This window comes from Onychostoma macrolepis, chromosome 01 (genome assembly GCF_012432095.1).
Source record: "Onychostoma macrolepis isolate SWU-2019 chromosome 01, ASM1243209v1, whole genome shotgun sequence".
NCBI lineage: Eukaryota > Metazoa > Chordata > Actinopteri > Cypriniformes > Cyprinidae > Onychostoma > Onychostoma macrolepis.
In genome coordinates this window covers 38,557,134-38,578,328 of record NC_081155.1, presented here as the reverse complement: position 1 = coordinate 38,578,328, position 21,195 = coordinate 38,557,134, and the positions used below count along the sequence as shown (strand labels likewise).

At 37.9% G+C, this 21,195-nt stretch overlaps 1 protein-coding gene across 1 annotated transcript; it reads right to left on the bottom strand.

The window, feature by feature from the left end:
• Positions 1 to 1,309: 1,309 nt before the first annotated feature.
• Positions 1,310 to 6,195, bottom strand: LOC131544473 (uncharacterized). The gene is made up of 2 exons (XM_058782697.1): positions 4,438 to 6,195; positions 1,310 to 2,136 (listed from the first exon to the last, which is right to left on the bottom strand). The coding sequence occupies exon 1, from the start codon at positions 5,668 to 5,670 to the stop codon at positions 4,564 to 4,566; it is 1,107 nt and encodes a 368-aa protein (XP_058638680.1). The 5' UTR covers positions 5,671 to 6,195; the 3' UTR covers positions 1,310 to 2,136; positions 4,438 to 4,563.
• Between the last annotated feature and the right edge of the window lie 15,000 nt (positions 6,196 to 21,195).

Genomic DNA, 21,195 nt, shown 5'->3' with positions numbered 1-21,195 from the left:
CATTGTTTACAGCTGAAGATTCATCACCAGTAACAGATAAATCAGGGAGTCTGGCCCCACCAGACATTGATAGGCTGGAGGTCAGACAATCCACAAGCTATTACGCACAGTTTTGTGTAATATATCCAGGCAAGGGAGGTGATCTACAACCACTGCAGAAGGCTGCAGAGGTTCGTAAATCAGCCTGCTGATAAAAATGACTACATAAACTGAAGCCATGAATTCGCCTAGTGTTAAATGTTATTTACTCAAGTTGGATATTTTCCTGGATCAACATCCTTGTAGGTTGTGAAACAGCATTCCCATCAACCAACAGGATTTTATACTTAGGTTTACGGTTAGGTCTAATTTTAAGTGTAGGTTATAGGGTTAAGGTAAATATTGTACACAAAACTGCCTACATCACAAACGTTATTCAGATACTCTCTGAGTAAATTTTTTGAAGAAGTAATCACTTAATGACAATTAAAAAGTAGCCTACATTCTATATGTGCGCATTACGAACATAATCAAGACATGTGTCATGTGATCTACCAGCTTCAATTGCATCTCTCCACTGCCATTCACAAATGATCTCCAATAGACTGTAAGTGCTAAGTGCTTATAAATAAATAAGACAAGTAAGTAGTGTCCGTTTAGATACACTTTAGTGTCATCCAGGTACTTTCGGCTGTTGTTTTATGAACACTATGAATTCAGACATACGGTACTACTGTTTTCATATAGTGTCCCTCATCATACACCCTGCGCAATGGGGCGCAAGTGTTTTTGATAGTTTCAGCCCGACGCAGTTCTCATTGTCCCGTCCTGTGCCACGTTGTTTAAATAGCAAATGCATTTGCGCCCATTTGTGCACCCATGGGCGTGCTGGTCTAAAAAAGAGGTGTGTTCAAGCGAATTGTTGGCGCATTGCTATTTTGAAGAACTGAAAATAGACTGGGCCATAGACCAACTCAAACCTGGTCTAAAGTCTAAAGTCAATGGCGCGATATATATATATTTTTTGTTATTTAAAGAGTGCGTTAGTAAAAAATGCGACTCTGGGTGGGTCCACAACGCGCATTCTTTGCTTATTACACACAGGGACTCGCAGCAGCACACAAACATGCCAAATATTTAAAATTAAAGAATTACAGTGTAAAAGAAAATTATTGTGTAGGCTACATAAATATGAAAATGTCATACATGTCATAATGGATAGTCATTGCGTGTATCAGAATTAGCCTACCTATTTGCTCGCCTATGAGCAGATCCGTTTGCTCTTGTCACGGGGCGAACGAGACGTGAGACGTGTGGATCCATTTGCAAGGCTTTTATTCAGAGACGTGGTCATAAAGCAGGCACGGTTCAGACAATGGCAAACTGGTACAACACAGGCAAGACAAAGAGTAATCCTAGGACAAGCGTGGGTCTTCGATCGGCGAACAGAATCCAAAGAGCTTGTCAAAAGGGGTAATCCATAAAGGCAAGTTTATTTATATAGCACATTTCATACACAGTGGTAATTCAAAGTGCTTTACATAAAAGGAAGTGAAAAAAAAGTCACAACAATAAAAACAAGGAATTAAATAATAATAATAATAAAAACAAGATATAAAAATTGATTTAAAAAGAATTTAAAACAGTTAAGAATAGAAAATGATTAGTGCAAGTTGCACAACTAGTGCTCATAGCACAGTGCTCATTTGACAAATGCACAGCTAAACAGATGAGTTTTGAGTCTGGATTTAAATGTGGCTAATGTTTTAGCACATATGATCTCATCTGGAAGCTGGTTCCAACTGAGGATAGCTATAATAGCTAAAAGCGGACTCCCCTTGTTTTGTGTGAACCCTTGCTATTTCTAACTGACTCGATACTAATGATCTGAGTGGTCTGTTAGGTTTATATTCAGTGAGCATATCTGCAATGTATTTAGGTCCTAGGCCACTGAGTGATTTGTAAACGAGTAAAAGTACTTTAAAATCAATCCTAAATGTAACTGGAAGCCGGTGTAAGGACCTGAGGACTGGTGTGATATGCTCAGATTTTCTGGTTCTAGTCAGAATCCTGGCAGCAGTGTTCTGGATGAGCTGCAGCTGTCTAATGGTCTTCTTCGGAAGGCCGGTGAGGAGACCATTACAATAATCCACCCTGCTGGTGATAAAGGCATGAACAAGTTTCTCCAAGTCTTGACTGGACACAAAACATCTAATTCTTGCAATATTTTTGAGATGATAGTATGCTGATTTAGTTACTGCTTTGACATGACTACTAAAACTAAGGTCTGTCTCCAGAATCACCCCAAGATTTTTTGACTTGATTTTTAGTTGTTTGACCCCTAGTGTCAAGGTATGCATTCACCTTGAGAACTTCATCTTTGTTTCCAAATGCAATGACTTCAGTTTTCCCTTTGTTTAACTGAAGAAAGTTCTGGCACATCCAACAGTTTATTTCATCAATGCATTGGCAGAGGGAGTCAATGGGGCTGTAGTCATGCATAAGGCTAGGCAAATCTGGGTATCATCAGCATAGCTGTGATAGGCAATTTGGTTCTTTCTCATTATTTGACTTAGTGGGAGCATATACAGGCTAAACAAGAGTGGTGCAAGAATTGAGCCTTGTGGGACTCCGCATGTCATGGATGTCCACTTAGACTTATGCTCTCCTATACTCACATAATAACCTCTTCCTTCTAAGTATGACCTGAACCATTTGAGTACCATCCCAGAGAGCCCGACCCAGTTTTCCAGTCTCTCTAGAAGTATGTTATGATCAACAGTGTCAAACGCAGCACCAAGATCTAGTAGTACCAGCACTGATATTTTGCCAGAATCAGAATTGAAGCGAATATAATTTATTATCTTAATAAGCGCTGTCTCTGTACTGTGATGCGCTCGGAAACCAGATTGAAAATTGTCCAGGTATCCATTTGAGTTTAAGTAGTTGTTCAGCTGATTAAAAACTGCCTTTTCAATAATCTTACCTATGGAAGGAAGATTGGATATTGGTCTATAGTTGCTCAACATTGTGTTATCAAGATTGCGCTTTTTCAGAAGGGGCTTAACAACTGCAGTTTTCAGGGAGTTTGGAAAAGTCCCAGTAAGAAGTGAAGCGTTCACCACTTCTAAGAGATCTGCTTCTAAACAGTTAAGCACACTTTTGAAAAAAGATGTGGGAAGTGTGTCAAGATAGCAGGTTGACGATTTAAGGTGCTGTACTATTTCTTCCAAAATGTTGCTATCAATTGTTTCAAAAACAGACATAGGCACTTCTTTTTGAAATTGCGGTCGAATCTGTGTGACCTCTGCATAACTTGAGGATGTGCCAATCTCCTTTCTGATATTATTGATTTTCTCAGAAAAGAAGGAAGCAAACTCATTGCATTTGCTTTATTGATGATATATATCATCAATAACATTCTTAACTTTTGAGTTAAATGAATCCAGGAGAAGATCAACAGTCTGCAGAAATGCTTGGTGTTGAAGATATAGCCTTCATAAATAGCGCACTAGTGTTCTTGTTAATGCATCTCTTTCTGACAGAGACAGATCTAGATTCAGTGGTAACAGAGATCAATATATCAAAGAAAATGCAGAAGTGATCAGATTGTGCTACATCCTTAATAACAATAGATTACATTTTTAGACCTCAACTGATGAGTAAATCTTGAGTGTGTCCACGATTGTGTGTGGGTCCATGCACATGCTGAATCAGGTCAAAAGTGTTTAAAACAGTTATCATTTCTTTTGCAGTTTTGATTTCTGCATTATCTATGTGAATATTAAAATCCCCTGCAATAGTAAAACTGTCAAACTCTGAGGAAATCATTGATAACAGTTCTGTGAACTCTTCCACAAAGGCTGGAGAGTATTTTGGAGGCCTGTAAATAATGATAAACAGAATGCGTGGAGCACCTTTCAGCACAATACCCAGGTATTCAAAAGACAGATACTGACCAAATGACACTTGCTTGCATTGATAAACATCGTTAAATAGAGCAGCTGCACCTCCACCTCTCCTAACAGTCCTGCAGACACTTATAAAATGAATGTTAGGAGGGGCTGTTTCATTGAGGACTGTTGCAATGCAGTTGTCTTCTAGCAATGTTTCATTTAGAAACATAAAATCCAGGTTGTTTGTGGTTATTAAATCATTGATCAGAAATTATTTATTTTTTAGGGAGCGAATGTTTAAAAATGCTAACTTGATGGAATTACATTTTTTCTCTACAGCAATCTTAGATTGGTGCATTACAGGCCACAGATTAGATGGGTCAGCCATACGGCTTGAGAAGGCCTGAGACTTTCTATCACGTGCTAAAACAGAGATAGAGAAAGCTACAGGCACACTGGGTTCCCGCTTGTTCTGTAAACATTGGTGAATGTTGCTGCTAATATAGCGGGGACCCGACACATATCACTGAGAGCTGTTTTCAGTTGTTTTTGGTTCACTTACAGCCGATGGAGGAGGGTTTGGGCCCTGGCGTTGTGGCAGCAGCCGAAGAGCTCTCACAGGAGGAGGAGGGAGATCTGGGCCTGCAGTCTTTGGTGGTTGAGGGGCCCGCCGTTTTTTAGTTGATATCTAGGGGCTTGCAGCGAAAGAATGGGAGAGTTTGGTCCCAGCATACACCAGTTCCTCCATTTTCTGTGAGAAGCTTAGAAGTGGAGATGCTGGAGAGAGGGATAATGTGTCTGGTGAGCGGGGCTCTGGCTCTGGTGTTTCCCGTGGCTGTGATATGTTGTCCTGGCTGTTTTCCAGAATGTCGTCCTTGGGTGCTGAGTCTTGTAGCTGATGTAATATGTCACAATCTGTTTGTGATGAGCTCTGTGGGCAGGGCTCAGCCGGGATAGTCTCCATGAGGAGAGCTTGTTTTGGCTGCATGGCGTTATAAATGTCCTTGTGGGTTGTGTCAACCATATGATGACTCTGAAGCTGATATGAAGTCCTGTGGTTACTCATATTCTGACTAGGTGTGTGTGTGCCATCCAGGCCGAGTGGATTGGCACACACCACTGAAGGATGACGGAGGGAGAAATAGATATTGTCCTTTAGCACTCTTGCACCAAGATTGGTTGGGTGGAGGCCATCCAGTTTAAACAGCTGTCTATGGCCCCAGAAAAGATTGAAGTTGTTGATGAAGTTGACTCCTTTTATACTGCAGATTCTTTGTAGCCATGTATTCAGCCCAAGCAGCCATGAAAACATATTAGTTCCCCTTGCTGGGAGTGGTCCACTGATGAACGTCTGAACTTCAAGTCTTTGAAGTGTTTCAAAGAGTTCACTGAAATCCTTCTTAAGCAGTTCTGACTTCTCTTTCCGAATATCATTCTTCCCCACATGGATGATGATTTGATTTGCAGTCTTGTGTTTCATCAGAATGTTCCGAAGTTCCTTGTTCACATCAGAGACGGTTGCTTGAGGAAAGCAGCATGTAGTTGTAGTCCTGCTACTGATGTTTCTGATAATAGAGTCGCCCACTATCAGAGTCCTGGGCTCGGCTGCGCTCTGAGCTGAATGCCGCTGTCTGCTTGACCTTGAGCATTTGTTAGTAACGATGTTAGCTGCTGGCTGATATGATCTATGTTCAATCACATTTGGGGATTCCTCTCCCACATTCATTAATGCTTCAAATCTGTTCTCAAGATGTATAGCGGGTGGTAGAATACCAGTGTTTACAAGTCTTGTCATAGCCGTATCTGGGGTAGAGGATGCTATGGCAGCAATACGAGATACTCGTGGCAATCTGATGTGTCCAGTGCCTTTGGGTCTTGTTCCCTGTTTGTGCCATCGATTAGTATGTCAATCAGTTTTGGCTTGTTTCTCTACACTTGGTATAAACTGTTGAGATTCACAGGACTCACCGGCTGTATGTTGAGGGGGTCCATGATTACCATCTGCTGTGTGTTCCGCCTGTTTTGGAAGTCCAGCAAATAACTTTGCTTCAAGAACCACAATTCTTTGTGGAAGTCTGTGGCAGTTCATGCAACAAGTAGATTCCACGAGAGGCATTTTCTCTTGTCTGTTTGAATGTAGACAGCTGTGTTTTCTCGTCTCCGGAATGTAAGCTGCTGGCAGTGGGAGGCAAAGAGTCTACATTTTCCCCCCCAAAAAATGTGTTGTTTGAGCACTGTGCTGATCTGCTGAAGTTAAAATCTTAGAGAGATCTGAGAAAAGTGCATAAATAGGGAGCAAAGTGCAGAGCAATAAGCAAGAGCGTTCGAACAGTAGCGAAGCCGGAAGCGTAATAAACACAAACAATACTCCAGACAGGATGGAGTCATGCGCCGGGATGCGTCGTTATACTAGCAAAAGTGGATTCGGAAACGCCCTAAGTGCATCTTTAGACCATGCGCTTAGATCGTTAAAATAGGGCCCACTATTTAGTAGGGAACTAGCCTATGTGATTTTAGATGCAGCCATTGAGTCATTAACTTAACAGATTCATTCAAACACACTGTTTCATTCACAAATTCATGTCATTTTGTCATTGAATCATTCTATTTAATTAAATTGTTCAATAACACAGATTAATTTTGGAACAAAAAGATGGCCTGTCCCAAAACGCACACTTGTGGTCTTGGCCCCTTGAGAGCATGTTCATGCATCAGGAAGTAAGTGTACAAGACTGTCCCAGATCAGAAAAATGCCAAAGCTCTGTGCCTTTAGTGCACAAGAATTCCCTAATGCCGCTTCAGAGTGTCATGGTATTTGAAGCTAAGCGTTCAGGAACTCATTTGCCCAGTATTTCACAAATTTGAGGAAAACTTTCCAGTTTAAGTTAAATTAGGTTGATATTGCATATAATTTGGTAGTAAAACAGTTCATTGGTGCAATAATGTATGTATGTTTCTTTTGTAAAATGTTTGCAAATACAACATTTTTTTTTTTTTATTGTTTTTGTTTGTAAATATTCCACTACCCAGCATCTTGTGTTTTTACACACACACACACGCACACACACACACACACACACACACACACACACACACACACACACACACACACACACACATGTCTGGTTTGCTATCCTTGTGGGGACTCTCCATAGGCATAATGCTTTTTCTACTGTACAGACCATATATTCTATTGCCCTACACCAACCCTACACCTAAACCTTCCCCTTACAGGAAACTTTCTGCATTTTTAGATTTTCAAAAAACGTCATTCTGTGTGATTTATTAGCTTGAGTCCCCATGAGTCTGTGTGTATTCAGGTTTAAGTCCCCACCTGAATAGAAAAACAGGTACACATACACACACACACACACACACACACACACACTTTCATTGCAAATGCGATATTGTTTGTTCCCCCTGCCTAAATAGGCAGTTTTAGATCCAAATAAGTTGCAAAGTTGAGTTAAAAGTCTGGCTATACAAGACTATTCCAGGACTAAAAAGGATGTTGGTCCAGGAACATGTCCTATATGTCTCAGTTGTCGTGTCTATTATCTGAAAATTATATGCACAAAAATGGATAAGTAAATTAATTTGATACAGTAAAGTTCTTTTACAGTGGCTTTTTCATCATTGAGGATTTTTGACAATGCCACAGCATAATCTAAATTAATCTGAAAGCCTCAAATATACACTGAACACTCTCAAATAAGGTATTTAAATGCTATTTATGTTAAACATGCTTTTAAAGAGTGGATTTATTACCATCTGAATATATTCTTGAACTCAGCATGTCACATTAATCACATGAAATAGCTAATGCTGAAATATTCAATCCAGAGGGTATTAGATGTTCATTTCTCAGCCAGCATTTTTTCTCAGGCTATTTTGGTTAGTTGGGATACATTAGATCACATTTTGATGAGCATATCCTTCTGAAATTAGAGGATGTTGCAGGATGCTGTCAGCATAGCTCAAGCTCAGAATCTCTGGCTATTTGCCATCAAGATATAATTCACAATTTGAAATGACTTACAGTAAGAAGAACATTACATAAGATGACACACAATCAAGAATCAGATTTTCTATCTGTCTGTGCTGTAAAAGAAATCCATCTGTTCTTAGCACTAATGTGATTAATTTAAAGCGGAGCCATGCCAACTTCCTGCTACTAATATAATGCCCTGTGGTGGTATTGTTACATTTACAAGAGAGAGAGAGAGAGAGAGAGAGAGAGAGCGAAGCAGCGAGAGAGGAAACCTTATCACAAAATCAAAAGACTTAAGGGTCAATACTGTTGTGGTCACTATATATGGACAACATTCTAATATATAATGGAAATGAAAGTGTTTACTAAAGCTGTTTTATTTTTATTATTATTATTTTGACTGCCACCAGGTCACTTTGAGTTGTCTCACCCGAAGAATCACACTTCCCTGAAAATGTAAATGCAAACCTCATTGATTCCATCAGAGGGGGTTAAAATGACTTCCGCTGCCAGAAATATGGCTTTTTTTTTTATTCATTTTTCATGAGCGATGAACCCTGTAAATGTAATAGATGACTGTGCACTGTAATGTTTGCCAAGCAACCCCAGGCAAGCCGAACTCTGCTGCAGTCATCAACGCTACTCTCCTCTCTGCAAAAGAATTATCTGTGATAACAGGAAAAATGGTGACAGTTAGCCACCATGGACCTTACCAGATCAGAACAAATGAATGTCATGTTTTTTTTTATAATTAGGATCAGGGGAGAGAAAAAAAATGAGAAGTAGACATTTACATTTTCCGAAGAGAATGAGCTGCACATCATGATGTGATTCCCATATCTGGTGACTGTGGAGGCCATTAGATTATAGCCTAGTGAACTCACTGTCATGTCACCTTATCCTGCTGGAAGTAGCCATCACAAGATAGGTAGACTGTGGTTATGAAGGGATAGATGTGGTCAGCAGCAATACTCAGGTAGGTTGTGGCATTTACTAAAAGTCCCAAGGTGCAGGATGGATCCATGCTTTCGTGTTGTTTATGCCAAATTCTGACCCTACCATCTAAATATCACTGCAGAAATCGAGATTCATCAGATCAGGCAACCTTTTTTTAATCTCGTATTATCCAGTTTTGGTGAGCCTGTGCAAATTGTAGCCTTAGTTTCCTGTCCTTAGCTGACAGGACTGGAATCCGGTGTGGTCTTCTGCTGCTGCAGATGGGATCTGCTTCAAGGTTCAATGTGCTGTCCGTTGCTCATGTGCGTATACTTCGGTTGTACCGAGTGGATGTTTCAGTTGCTGTTGCCTTTCTAGCCGGCCATTCACCTCATTCTCCAAAGGGCATTTTCACACACAAAACTGCTTCTCATTGGATATTTGATCTTTTTCAGACCATTTTCTGTAAACAGATGGATATGTGTGAACATCCCAGTAGATCAGCGGTTTCTGAAATACTCCGATCACCCCATGTATGTACATACCCCATATATATATATATATATATATATACCTATACACAGAGCTGGGTTGATTAATTACAAACTGTAGTCTGTTACTGATTCCAAATTACTGATTCAAAAATTGTAGTTGTAATGTAATCCATTACATTACACATTTTACATTGATTACTTTTAGTTTACTTTTGACCTAACTCGTTTATCACATAGATTTAAATAGGATAGTCTTGTACCATATTGATATAAAAAATACAAGGAGCAAGAAAATATATTCCATTTGTTGTTATTAACAAAGTGCATTAAACATTATATTACATCGAGGTTTCCCAAACTAGGGTCCATAAAGGAACCGCAGGGGGTTCCTGAGTGTAATGAAAAGCTAATAATTAATTAAATTTCTTGTTGCTATAACAACAGCTGCAAAGGTAGCTAGCGCTGTGTGCTGCAGAAATGTCGGCTTTTGAAGTTAACGGGGAGGGTGTCGGTTCACAACGGCGTTTGTGGGAGCGCGACATTATACGGGGAAGGAAACTGTATGGTGCTTCCAACAATTTAGTCCAGGACCTCCGAAACTAGTACGATCTGTCTACCGGCTATCTTTTCCTTTTTTCTTGTTGTTTTTGTTGTTATGGAAACGACTCGCCACTCGCTTGTCATTGGTCAGCTGTCAAAAAGGCGCTTGACGTAGGGCGTTTTTCTCACAAAAATTAAACTTTTTTCAACTCGGAAAGACGCTCTGAGCTGCAGAAAAAGACGCCGGCGGTAGCGTTTTAAAAAGCGTCCAGGACTTTTTTGAAAACACGGTTTACTCCATAGGATTATAATGTAAAACAGACGCTGGCAGCTTCAAAAAAGACGCCAAGTGTGAACACGGCCTTAATGTGTTTGAAAGTTAAAAGCCCCTCAAAGACGTAATACATGCTTAAATAACCTACTGAGAGATAATTCAAACAAAAATGAATGTGTTCATAAGTAGATTATCCAATGTTGAAACTAGTCTTAAACCTGAAGTAATTCATTCCAGTAATCCAGTGGTCAAATGCTGTGTAGAAGACTTTCTGAGTGTAAACTGTAGGTTATTTTAGAAAGGAACATTTAAAAGATGAAAAAGATGAATTCGGGAGAATCAATAAATTGTGAATAAAATATTTCTATTGTGTGAATATAATATGTAATCATGTAAACAATAAAAAATAACTGTAATCTGATTATGAGTTTTTAAAAATGTAATCTAATTACTTAATTTATAGATCCAGATTACATGTAATCAGTTACAACCCAGCTCTCTCCCCCTCTCTCTCTCTCTCTCTATACAGTATATATATATATATATATATATATATATATATATATATATATAAGTGTGTGTGTGTGTGTGTGTGTGTTTGTAATTTCCAGCAAAAAATAGTTGCCAAGAAATACAAATATTTATACCATGTTGTAAGATTTTGATTATACTGATTTGATCACAAATTCTGTGATATTCAGTGACATTCTTGTAGAGGCTCAGATAGGGCTCAGATTCCTCCACCTGTGTAAATCTATGGCATTTTCATCTTCTTTTTCATCTGCCAAAGGAAAACTGCAAGTCTGATTGCTAGGAACAATAATAGCACACCTCTCCTCAACAAGCTGCATGATTAGATGTATCATTCTTTTCCTCTAAAAATAGTATGAGAATTGTGCACCAAAGTTTAATACTTAGGGTTAGGGGCTTGTTCAAATTCTTAGCCTCAGTATGAGCAACTGTAATAGTGCTGATTGTCCTAGCAAAGACAATGATAAATTGTGGATAATGGGTATAAAAGAAAAGGTCACTAAAGGTGAAAAATTAATGTTATACTGTGAATCTGTCAGACAAGCAATCTGCCCAGCCATTATTTTGAACTAAAGCAACACAGATCATTAGACAACAACGATACATCATTCTAATTAGAAGTGGTTGCATGGGGTGGGTGGGGGGGCGGGGGGTTGTGAAATGTAATACATGCATAAATGGAAATAAACATGTCCCAACGGAAGGACTTGATAAGGGAGTATCAAAACAAACAGAACTGCACAGACCATTAGCTGCCAGAATTGTCAAACCTGCATCAATCACGTCTTAATTTTTATCCTGTTTTGTCATTAGATCTTTTTTTTTATTATTATTATTATTAAATTCTCAAATGTCCTGCCGTTTCCTGAGGATGGAAGTGTGTTTTATGGCACTTTCACAATGTTGAATATTGCCCCACAGAGGCCGATCTTGATCAGGTGGCAACAAAGGCTCATTCCCCAATCAAAAGCCACCCTAGAGATTAATTAATTCTGTATTTTAGGCTTCAAGTCAATTTGCTTTTCATCTAACTTTACACTCCCAGCAGAGCACAGTTTCCTCCCTTTGATTGTGTATCATGTTATGATGATCTCAGCAGGCCCTTTCTCTTAAAGGAGAGAAATTATACAAACCCACCGCCACGCTCCCTCAGTGTGTCGATTTAAAAAGCATTCTCTCACCCACACTTACACACACTATATATATAAGGACACACTGATGACTGATGTGGTCTTCAATCAAGCCACGATAGAATTCAATAGCTCTTCCTGACAGGAATCATCTGCCGAGAAGTTGTGGGTGGTTGGCCAGTTCTCATATATGTGACCAGCTCCATCATTTTAAATCGTTTTGACCCAGAAACACATTTTGAAATTCATGTACAAAATTAAAAAAATATATATATTATTTTGTTGTGAACGTATTGTGTTCTCTTATTGTAAAATATTATTACAAATTATATTATTAAAATAACACTAAATGTAATTCATTCCTGTGATGGCAAAGCTGAATTTTCAGCAGGGTTATTATATTTAACTAAAATTAAAAACTTTTTTGTTTCCTGAAATTAAATGAAATAACATTAACTGAAATAATAATAATAATAATAATAATAATAATATATATATATATATATATATATATATATATATATATATATATATATAAAACTTAAACCTATTTTGTTTCAGCAAGTTGCCAAATATATACTGTATATATATATATATATATATATATATATATATATATACAGTGGGGCAAAAATATTTAGTCAGCCACCAATTGTGCAAGTTCTCCCACTTAAAAAGATGAGAGAGGCCTGTAATTTTCATCATAGGTATACCTCAACTATGAGAGACAAAATTAGAAAAAAATCCAGAAAATCACATTGTAGGATTTTTAAAGAATTAATTGGTAAATTCCTCGGTAAAATAAGTATTTGGTCACCTACAAACAAGCAAGATTTCTGGCTCTCACAGACCTGTAACTTCTTCTTTAAGAGGCTCCTCTGTCCTCCACTTGTTACCTGTATTAATGGCATCTGTTTGAACTCGTTATCAGTATAAAAGACACCTGTCCACAACCTCAAACAGTCCAACTCCGAACTCCACCATGGCCAAGACCAAAGAGCTGTCAAAGGACACCAGAAACAAAATTGTAGACCTGCACCAGGCTGGGAAGACTGAATCTGCAATAGGTAAGCAGCTTGGTGTGAAGAAATCAACTGTGGGAGCAATTATTAGAAAATGGAAGACATACAAGACCACTGATAATCTCCCTCGATCTGGGGCTCCACGCAAGATCTCACCCTGTGGGGTCAAAATGATCACAAGAACTGTGAGCAAAAATCCCAGAACCACACGGGGGGACCTAGTGAATGACCTGCAGAGAGCTGGGACCAAAGTAAGAAAGGCTACCATCAGTAACACACTGCGCCGCCAGGGACTCAAATCCTGCAGTGCCAGACTTGTCCCCCTGCTTAAGCCAGTACATGTCCGGGTCCGTCTGAAGTTTGCTAGAGAGCATTTGGATGATCCTGAAGAGGATTGGGAGAATGTCATATGGTCAGATGAAACCAAAATAGAACTTTTTGGTAAAAACTCAACTTGTCGTGTTTGGAGGAGAAAGAATGCTGAGTTGCATCCAAAGAACACCATACCTACTGTGAAGCATGGGGGTGGAAACATCATGCTTTGGGGCTGTTTTTCTGCAAAGGGACCAGGACGACTGATCCGTGTAAACAAAAGAATGAATGGGGCCATGTATCGTGAGATTTTGAGTGAAAACCTCCTTCCATCAGCAAGGGCATTGAAGATGAAACGTGGCTGGGTCTTTCAGCATGACAATGATCCCAAACACACTGCCCGGCAACGAAGGAGTGGCTTCAGAAGAAGCATTTCAAGGTCCTGGAGTGGCCTAGCCAGTCTCCAGATCTCAACCCCATCGAAAATCTTTGGAGTCCGTGTTGCCCAGCGACAGCCCCAAAACATTACTGCTCTAGAGGAGATCTGCATGGAGGAATGGGCCAAAATACCAGCAACAGTGTGTGAAAACCTTGTGAAGACTTACAGAAAACGTTTGACCTCTGTCATTGCCAACAAAGGGTATATAACAAAGTATTGAGATGAAATTTTGTTATTGACCAAATACTTATTTTCCACCATAATTTGCAAATAAATTCTTTAAAAATCCTACAATGTGATTTTCTGGATTTTTTTTTCTTCTCATTTTGTCTCTCATAGTTGAGGTATACCTATGATGAAAATTACAGGCCTCTCTCATCTTTTTAAGTGGGAGAACTTGCACAATTGGTGGCTGACTAAATACTTTTTTGCCCCACTGTATATTTACAGGTGCATCTCAATAAATTAGAATGTCGTGAAATAGTTCATTTATTTCAGTAATTCAATTGTAATAAAAAATTGTGAAACTCGTGTATCAAATAAATTCAATGCACACAGACTGAAGTAGTTTAAGTCTTTGGTTCTTTTAATTGTGATGATTTTGGCTCACATTTAACAAAAACCCACCAATTCACTCAACAAATTAGAATATGGTGACATGCCAATCAGCTAATCAACTCAAAACACCTGCAAAGGTTTCCTGAGCCTTCAAAATGGTCTCTCAGTTTGGTTCACTAGGCTACACAATCATGGGGAAAACTGCTGATCTGACAGTTGTCCAGAAGACAATCATTGACACCCTTCACAAGGAGGGTAAACCACAAACATTCATTGCCAAAGAAGCTGGCTGTTCACAGAGTGCTGTATCCAAGCATGTTAACAGAAAGTTGAGTGGAAGGAAAAAGTGTGGAAGAAAAAGATGCACAACCAACCGAGAGAACCACAGCCTTATGAGGATTGTGAAGCAAAATCGATTCGAGAGTTTGGGTGAACTTCACAAGGAATGGACTGAGGCTGGGGTCAAGGCATCACACACAGACGTGTCAAGGAATTTGGCTACAGTTGTCATATTCCTCTTGTTAAGCCACTCCTGAACCACAGACAACGTCAGAGGCGTCTTACCTGGGCTAAGGAGAAGAAGAACTGGACTGTTGCCCAGTGGTCCAAAGTCCTCTTTTCAGATGAGAGCAAGTTTTGTATTTCATTTGGAAACCAAGGTCCTAGAGTCTGGAGGAAGGGTGGAGAAGCTCATAGCCCAAGTTGCTTGAAGTCCAGTGTTAAGTTTCCACAGTCTGTGACGATTTGGGGTGCAATGTCCTCTGCTGGTGTTGGTTCACTGTGTTTTTTGAAAACCAAAGTCACTGCACTCATTTACCAAGACATTTTGGAGCACTTCATGCTTCCTTCTGCTGACCAGCTTTTTAAAGATGCTGATTTCATTTTCCAGCAGGATTTGGCACCTGCCCACACTGCCAAAAGCACCAAAAGTTGGTTAAATGACCATGGTGTTGGTGTGCTTGACTGGCCAGCAAACTCGCCTGACCTGAACCCCAGAGAGAATCTATGGGGTATTGTCAAGAGGAAAATGAGAAACAAGAGACCAAAAAATGCAGATGAGCTGAAGGCCACTGTCAAAGAAACCTGGGCTTCCATACCACCTCAGTAGTGCCACAAACTGATCACCTCCATGCCACGCCAAATTGAGGCAGTAATTAAAGCAAAAGGAGCCCCTACCAAGTATTGAATACATATACAGTAAATCAACATACTTTCCAGAAGGCCAACATTTCACTAAAAATGTTTTTTTTTTATTGGTCTTATGAAGTATTCTAATTTGTTGAGATGAATTGGTGGGTTTTTGTTAAATGTGAGCCAAAATCATCACAATTAAAAGAACCAAAGACTTAAACTACTTCAGTCTGTGTGCATTGAATTTATTTAATACACAAGTTTCACAATTGAATTACTGAAATAAATGAACTTTTCCACGACATTCTAATTTATTGAGATGCACCTGTATATTTAAAAATATAATAAACATATGTTTTGAGGAAAATGTGGCAGTTCAAAAGTTTGGCATCATTAAGGTTATTTTTGAGCGAAAGTTACACTTTTATTCAGCCAGAATGCTTTAAATTCTATGTAAATTAAATTTATTTCAAGGAAATGCTGTCTTTTGAACTTTCTATTTATCAAAGAATACTGAAAAACAAAGCGTTGTGGTTTGCACAAAGCAAAGCATGTTAAGCAGCACGACTGTTTTCAACATTGATAATAATAAGAAATGGGTTTTTTTTTTAGCAGCAAATCAGCAATTACAGTTGTGCTCAAAATTATTCATACCCATGATAAATATGATCAAATGCGGCTGTGAAAATAAATCTGTATCATTAATCCTTTTGATCTTTTATTTCAAAAATTTAACTTTTCACTGGAGAATAAGAATTAAAAAAAAAAAATGGGAGAGAAATCTCATTATGAAATAAATGTTTTTCTCTAATACACATTACCCACAATTAATCATACCCTTTTATTCAATATTTTTTGCAACCTCCTTTTGCCAAGATAACAGCTCTAAATTTTCTCCTATAATGCCTGATAAGTTTGGAGAACATTTGACAAGAGATCAGAGACCTTTCCTTCATCCAGAATCACTCCAGACCCTTTAGATTCCCAGCTCCATGTTGTTGCTTCTCCTCTTCAGTTCACCCCACTCATTTTCTGCAGGGTTCAGGTCAGAGGACTGGAATGGCCAGCAGAAGCTTGGTTTTGTGCCCAGTGACACATTTTTGTATTGGTTTTGATGTTTGTTTGTGGATCATTGTCCTGTTGGAAGATCTAACCACGGCCCATTATAAGATTTCTAGCATGGACAGTCAGTATTTAATTTTTCATATGTTGGTATTTAATTGAATCCATGATACCATGTATCTAAACAAGATGTCCAGAACCTCCTGCAGAAAATAGAAGCCAGTGCCATTTGAAGTTCCAGTCGTGTCTGACAACTGAATATGCTGGAGTTTTTTTTGTTTTTTTGGATGAGCTAGGAGAAAGAATCTCTACCCCCCGTAAAAACATGTGGTGATGTAGGGGCTGTTTTTTTTTTTTTTTTTTCTGACCCTAAGATTCAACAAATCTCTGCAATTCTCCAGCTGTGATCCTTGGGAGTCTTTAGCCGCTCAAACTCTCCTTCTCACCGTGCATTAGGACGATATAGACATACGTCCTCTTCCAGACAGATTTATAATATATTTAGTTGATTGGAACTTCTTAATTATTGCCCTGGTGGTGAAAATGGGGATTTTCACTGCTCTAGCTCTTTTCTTACAGCCACTTTCTAAATTTGTGAAGTTCAACAATCTTTTGCTGCACATCAGAAATATATTCTTTGGTTTTACTCCTTGTGATGGATGATTAAGGGAATTTGACCTTTGTGTTCCTCATATTTATAATCCTGTGAAACAGGAAGCCAAGGGTAGACAACTTCATGTTACTAGTCACCCTGGTGTGATAAAAAAAAATACAAATATGAATGGGAATATACTTCATATCAGATTTTTTAATCATAAGAATTTATAGAGCTACCAGTAATTGTGGCCATTGTGTACTAGAGAAAAATATATATTTCCTAATGTGATTTTCCCCCACTTTCACTTTTTTTTAACTTCAATTAAAGGTTAGACTTTTTACAACATTTTAAATGAACAATCAAATGGATAAACAATGCAGACTTATTTTCACAGCCTTCTTTGATCATATTTACCAAGGGTATGAATAATTTTGAGCACAACTGTATATATATATATATATATATATATATATATATTCAGCTTTGCCATCACAGGAATAAATTACATTTGAAATACACTCAAATAGAAAACAGTTATTTTAAATTACAATAATATCTCACAATATTACTTTGGTTACACTTTATTTTGATAGTCCACTTTAGACATTCTACTAACTAAATGTACCTTTGTAACTACATGTCAACTAATTCTCATTAATTTGCAACTACATGTCTACTAACTCTCAGAGTAGACTTAGGGTAGGTTTAGGGTTAGTAGAATAAGTTGACATATACTTGCAAAGTTTCTCATAGTCAGTATGTTGTATGTTGTGGACCCATCAAAATAAAGTGTTAGAAGATATTAAGCAGACAGTCTACTACTACTCTAATGACTGCTAGTTGACGTAGTTGAAAAGTTGCTTACTGTTAGTAGAATGTCTAAAGTGTTACCATTACTTTTTATTTTGATAAGCCTTGGTGAGCTTAAGAGACTTCTTTCAAAAAAATGAAGAAGTCTTCCCGCCCATCAAACGTTTGAATGTAGTGTATATATAATTTATGTTTCACAAACAGCACATGTTTCATAAACACTCACATGACAAGTTTAATACTGAGCAATTGATAGTTTATGCAATGTATTATGCATTGTAATGCACTTTGAGCCCGAAGGTAATATGCAATGAGGTGCAAGAGGTTTGTTAAAGTGCTGTGAGTGTTCAGCAGGTGTTGGGCTGACAGTAGAGAGGGGGTTGTGTGTGCAGACATGGTTTGTCAGTGCTGGGTCAGTGAACGAGCACGACTGCAGCAGCCTGAAGGCAATCCACCCTTAGTCACCCTGCCAGACACACACACACACAATCACTCTTACGCAAACATGCTTGTGCACACACAGATATGGATTTACAAATGTGCAAACATGCACACATGTACACACAGTGCTCTCGCCTGGCTGACATTCTATTCGCATAAAAAATACATAATCATCTGGTTTTGTCCTGCTGACAGAGATTTAAGAGGTGAGGAGATACATCAGGACTCATGCTCAATGCATCTGTGCATGCTCTCTGCTTCAACACAAGAGATACTAGGACGCTAGAGTAGAGTAGAATAGAATATCATAGAATAGAATTTTTGCATAATTTGAGTTTTTTTTAATAACATTATGTGGGAAATTAAATACATCTTCATTTAATTTACAAGTTAGTACTGTTTGTTCTATTTCTCTGTTTTTATGAACTTTATTTCTTTCTTTTTGCCCTGTCTCCAAAGCACCCAACAAATAGCTGGAAATTACAATATAACAGTGTTTTTTCATAGTTTTGCTTTGGTCTTGTGTCCATTTCACACTTCAAAGACATGTAAATTATGTCCAGTAATATGAATATTTAAGCCCTTTCCCAAAGGTCTGTATACTGTGTCCAACATGAGACCACAGTAAACTTCCTGCATAAGTAATGGAGCAACTTAAATTCAGTATTGAATAAATAAAATTAATTAAAAAATGTTTTAATCTTTTTATGTTTATGTATAGTAATATTAATATGAATAGTATTTATAACAATATTAATTGTAAAAAAAAAGAAAAAAAAGTTGTTTTTAAAAATAAAAATAAAAAGTATCCTATATGCTCCCCAGTGCTGCATTTATTTAAACAAGAATAAAACAGTAAACAGCAATAATGTGAAATTATATTACAATTTTTTATATATATAAAAACTTTTTTCTTTTTAAATATATATTTAAAATGTAATTTATTCATATACTGAATTTTCAGTAGCCATTACTCCAATCTTCAGTGTTACATTAGAAATCATTCTAATATGCTGAATTGGTGCTCAAGAATCATTTATCACAGTGTTGAAAACATTTGTGCTGCTTAATATTAATAAAACCGAGATACATTTTACTTTCTTTAATGAATAAAAAACAGTTCAAAAGAGCAGTATTTATTTTATACAATGTAAAAGTCTTACTGTCACTTTTCTATCAGTTTATTATGTCCTTGCTGAAGAAAAATATAAATTTCTTTCCAAAAAATAATAAAAATCTTACTAGCCCTAAACTAATTCTAAACCTTAAGCAGACAAAATTCAATAACATAATGGATTCCTGTGGACTGTGCTAAGATGTGGAAAACAATATATTGAACCATAAAAACATTAGAAAATAGAGCCACTTTTCTTAATGTTTAATTATTTACCTTCAAACTATTGCAGGATTGAGCTTTGATGGTTGTTTGTGAAATGCAATCCCTAGATACAATACACAAAACAAAATTACCCATTGCATTTTGCATTGTGTAAACTAAAACTCTTTCTGCACAATCCAATCACCTTTGGTGGCCACCAACCCATTTGGCCCTGCTTTTTGGCATCCACGATAATGATAAGACTCATCCTTCAGCTCGTAACTCCCCCGTTGTCTGCTGGGAATAGCATGTTGCTAATTTATCTAATTCATTGCAGCTGCAGCAGGCAGTAATTGTTTACCTGTATCCTTATGAAGGTCATCACCAGCAGGCAGGATGTTGAATCATAAAGCCATCCCTATAGGATCCAGCATGGGAACAACATGACAATCGTAAGCATCTCAGGCACTCCAATGTTTAAGGAAACACCTCTACGTTTCCTCTACATCTGGCGTTAACTAACAGCCCAGACAGCAACATAGTGTTGGCCCAGATCTGGCCCACATCTGACCCGTGTGAAATCCACTGCTTGCTGTCTGGGGGCTGTAATCAGAGCTAGTCATATGGTGAGTCACTATTGCATCACTATGTCACACTGATTGTGAAAGTTTAGTCAATCTTTCATCAACATATATATCGAATAAAAGTTTGCGGTCGGTGAGATTTTTCTCCTGCTCACCAAGGCTACATTTATTTGATCAAAAATGTTGTAAAAACAGCAATATTGTGAAATATTATTACAATTTAAATTTGAATGCATTTTTAAAAGTTTATTCCTGTGACGGCAAAGCTGAATTTTCAGCATCGTTGCTCCAGTCTTCAGTGTCACGTGATTCTTGATCCCAGTAATCATGTTAATATGCTGATTTGATGCTCAAGAAACACTCTTATTGTTATTCATTTCTGAAAAAAGTTGTGTTGCTTAAAGGTTTTGTGATGATACGTTTTCTTCAAGAATCTTTGATGAATAAAAAGTTTAAAAGCACATAATTTAAATAAAATGGGAATTTTTGTAACAATGTAAAAAAACAAAAATACTGTAACTTTTAATCAATTTAATGCAATTTCTTGCTTTGTTTTTTTTTAATTGAAAAAGCTGTTTACACAAAATGTGTCAAATTACAGAAATAAACTATATAGGTGTCTTTACACGGATTGCTCTGAAAATTCAGTGTAAAGGTGCAATGCTACATAAAATACCCTCCCAGCCTCTAGTATCAAAGTATACAGTTGTAATTGCTGACAGTCTGTGTAAAGACACCTAAATGTCACTTCGGAAGCGTTTCTGTGCCGCCTTTGCAGTGTACATTTGGCAAATGGCAATAGTTTATGAACAGTATTTCATGCATATAAGGGTTCAGCATTTCCCCTTTGCCAGAGTTTTAAAACATAAAATATAATAATGTATCTGTGTGACTTCAACTTTCATTGCAGTTTATATTTGTACCCACAGCACATTATATTAACCCGCCTTGTGTGTACACCTGCTCTAGTCTATTCAACAGAGGGTGACCGCAGTGGACTGAAGTGTGCCATCTGTCCTCTGGACAGATGGAATAAATGCCTCCAGAGGCACTATCGTACAATCCGCATTGCTGGGTAGGGCAGCAAAGCGAAGCTTTTCTCGGAAGCTTGTACAACAGATTCTCCTGGGTAATGCTACAGGATGGCAG

Bases quoted from the DNA above. Each gene is read 5' to 3' on its own strand.
- LOC131544473 (XM_058782697.1), bottom strand. From the start codon at position 5,670: ATGACAAGACTTGTAAACACTGGTATTCTACCACCCGCTATACATCTT.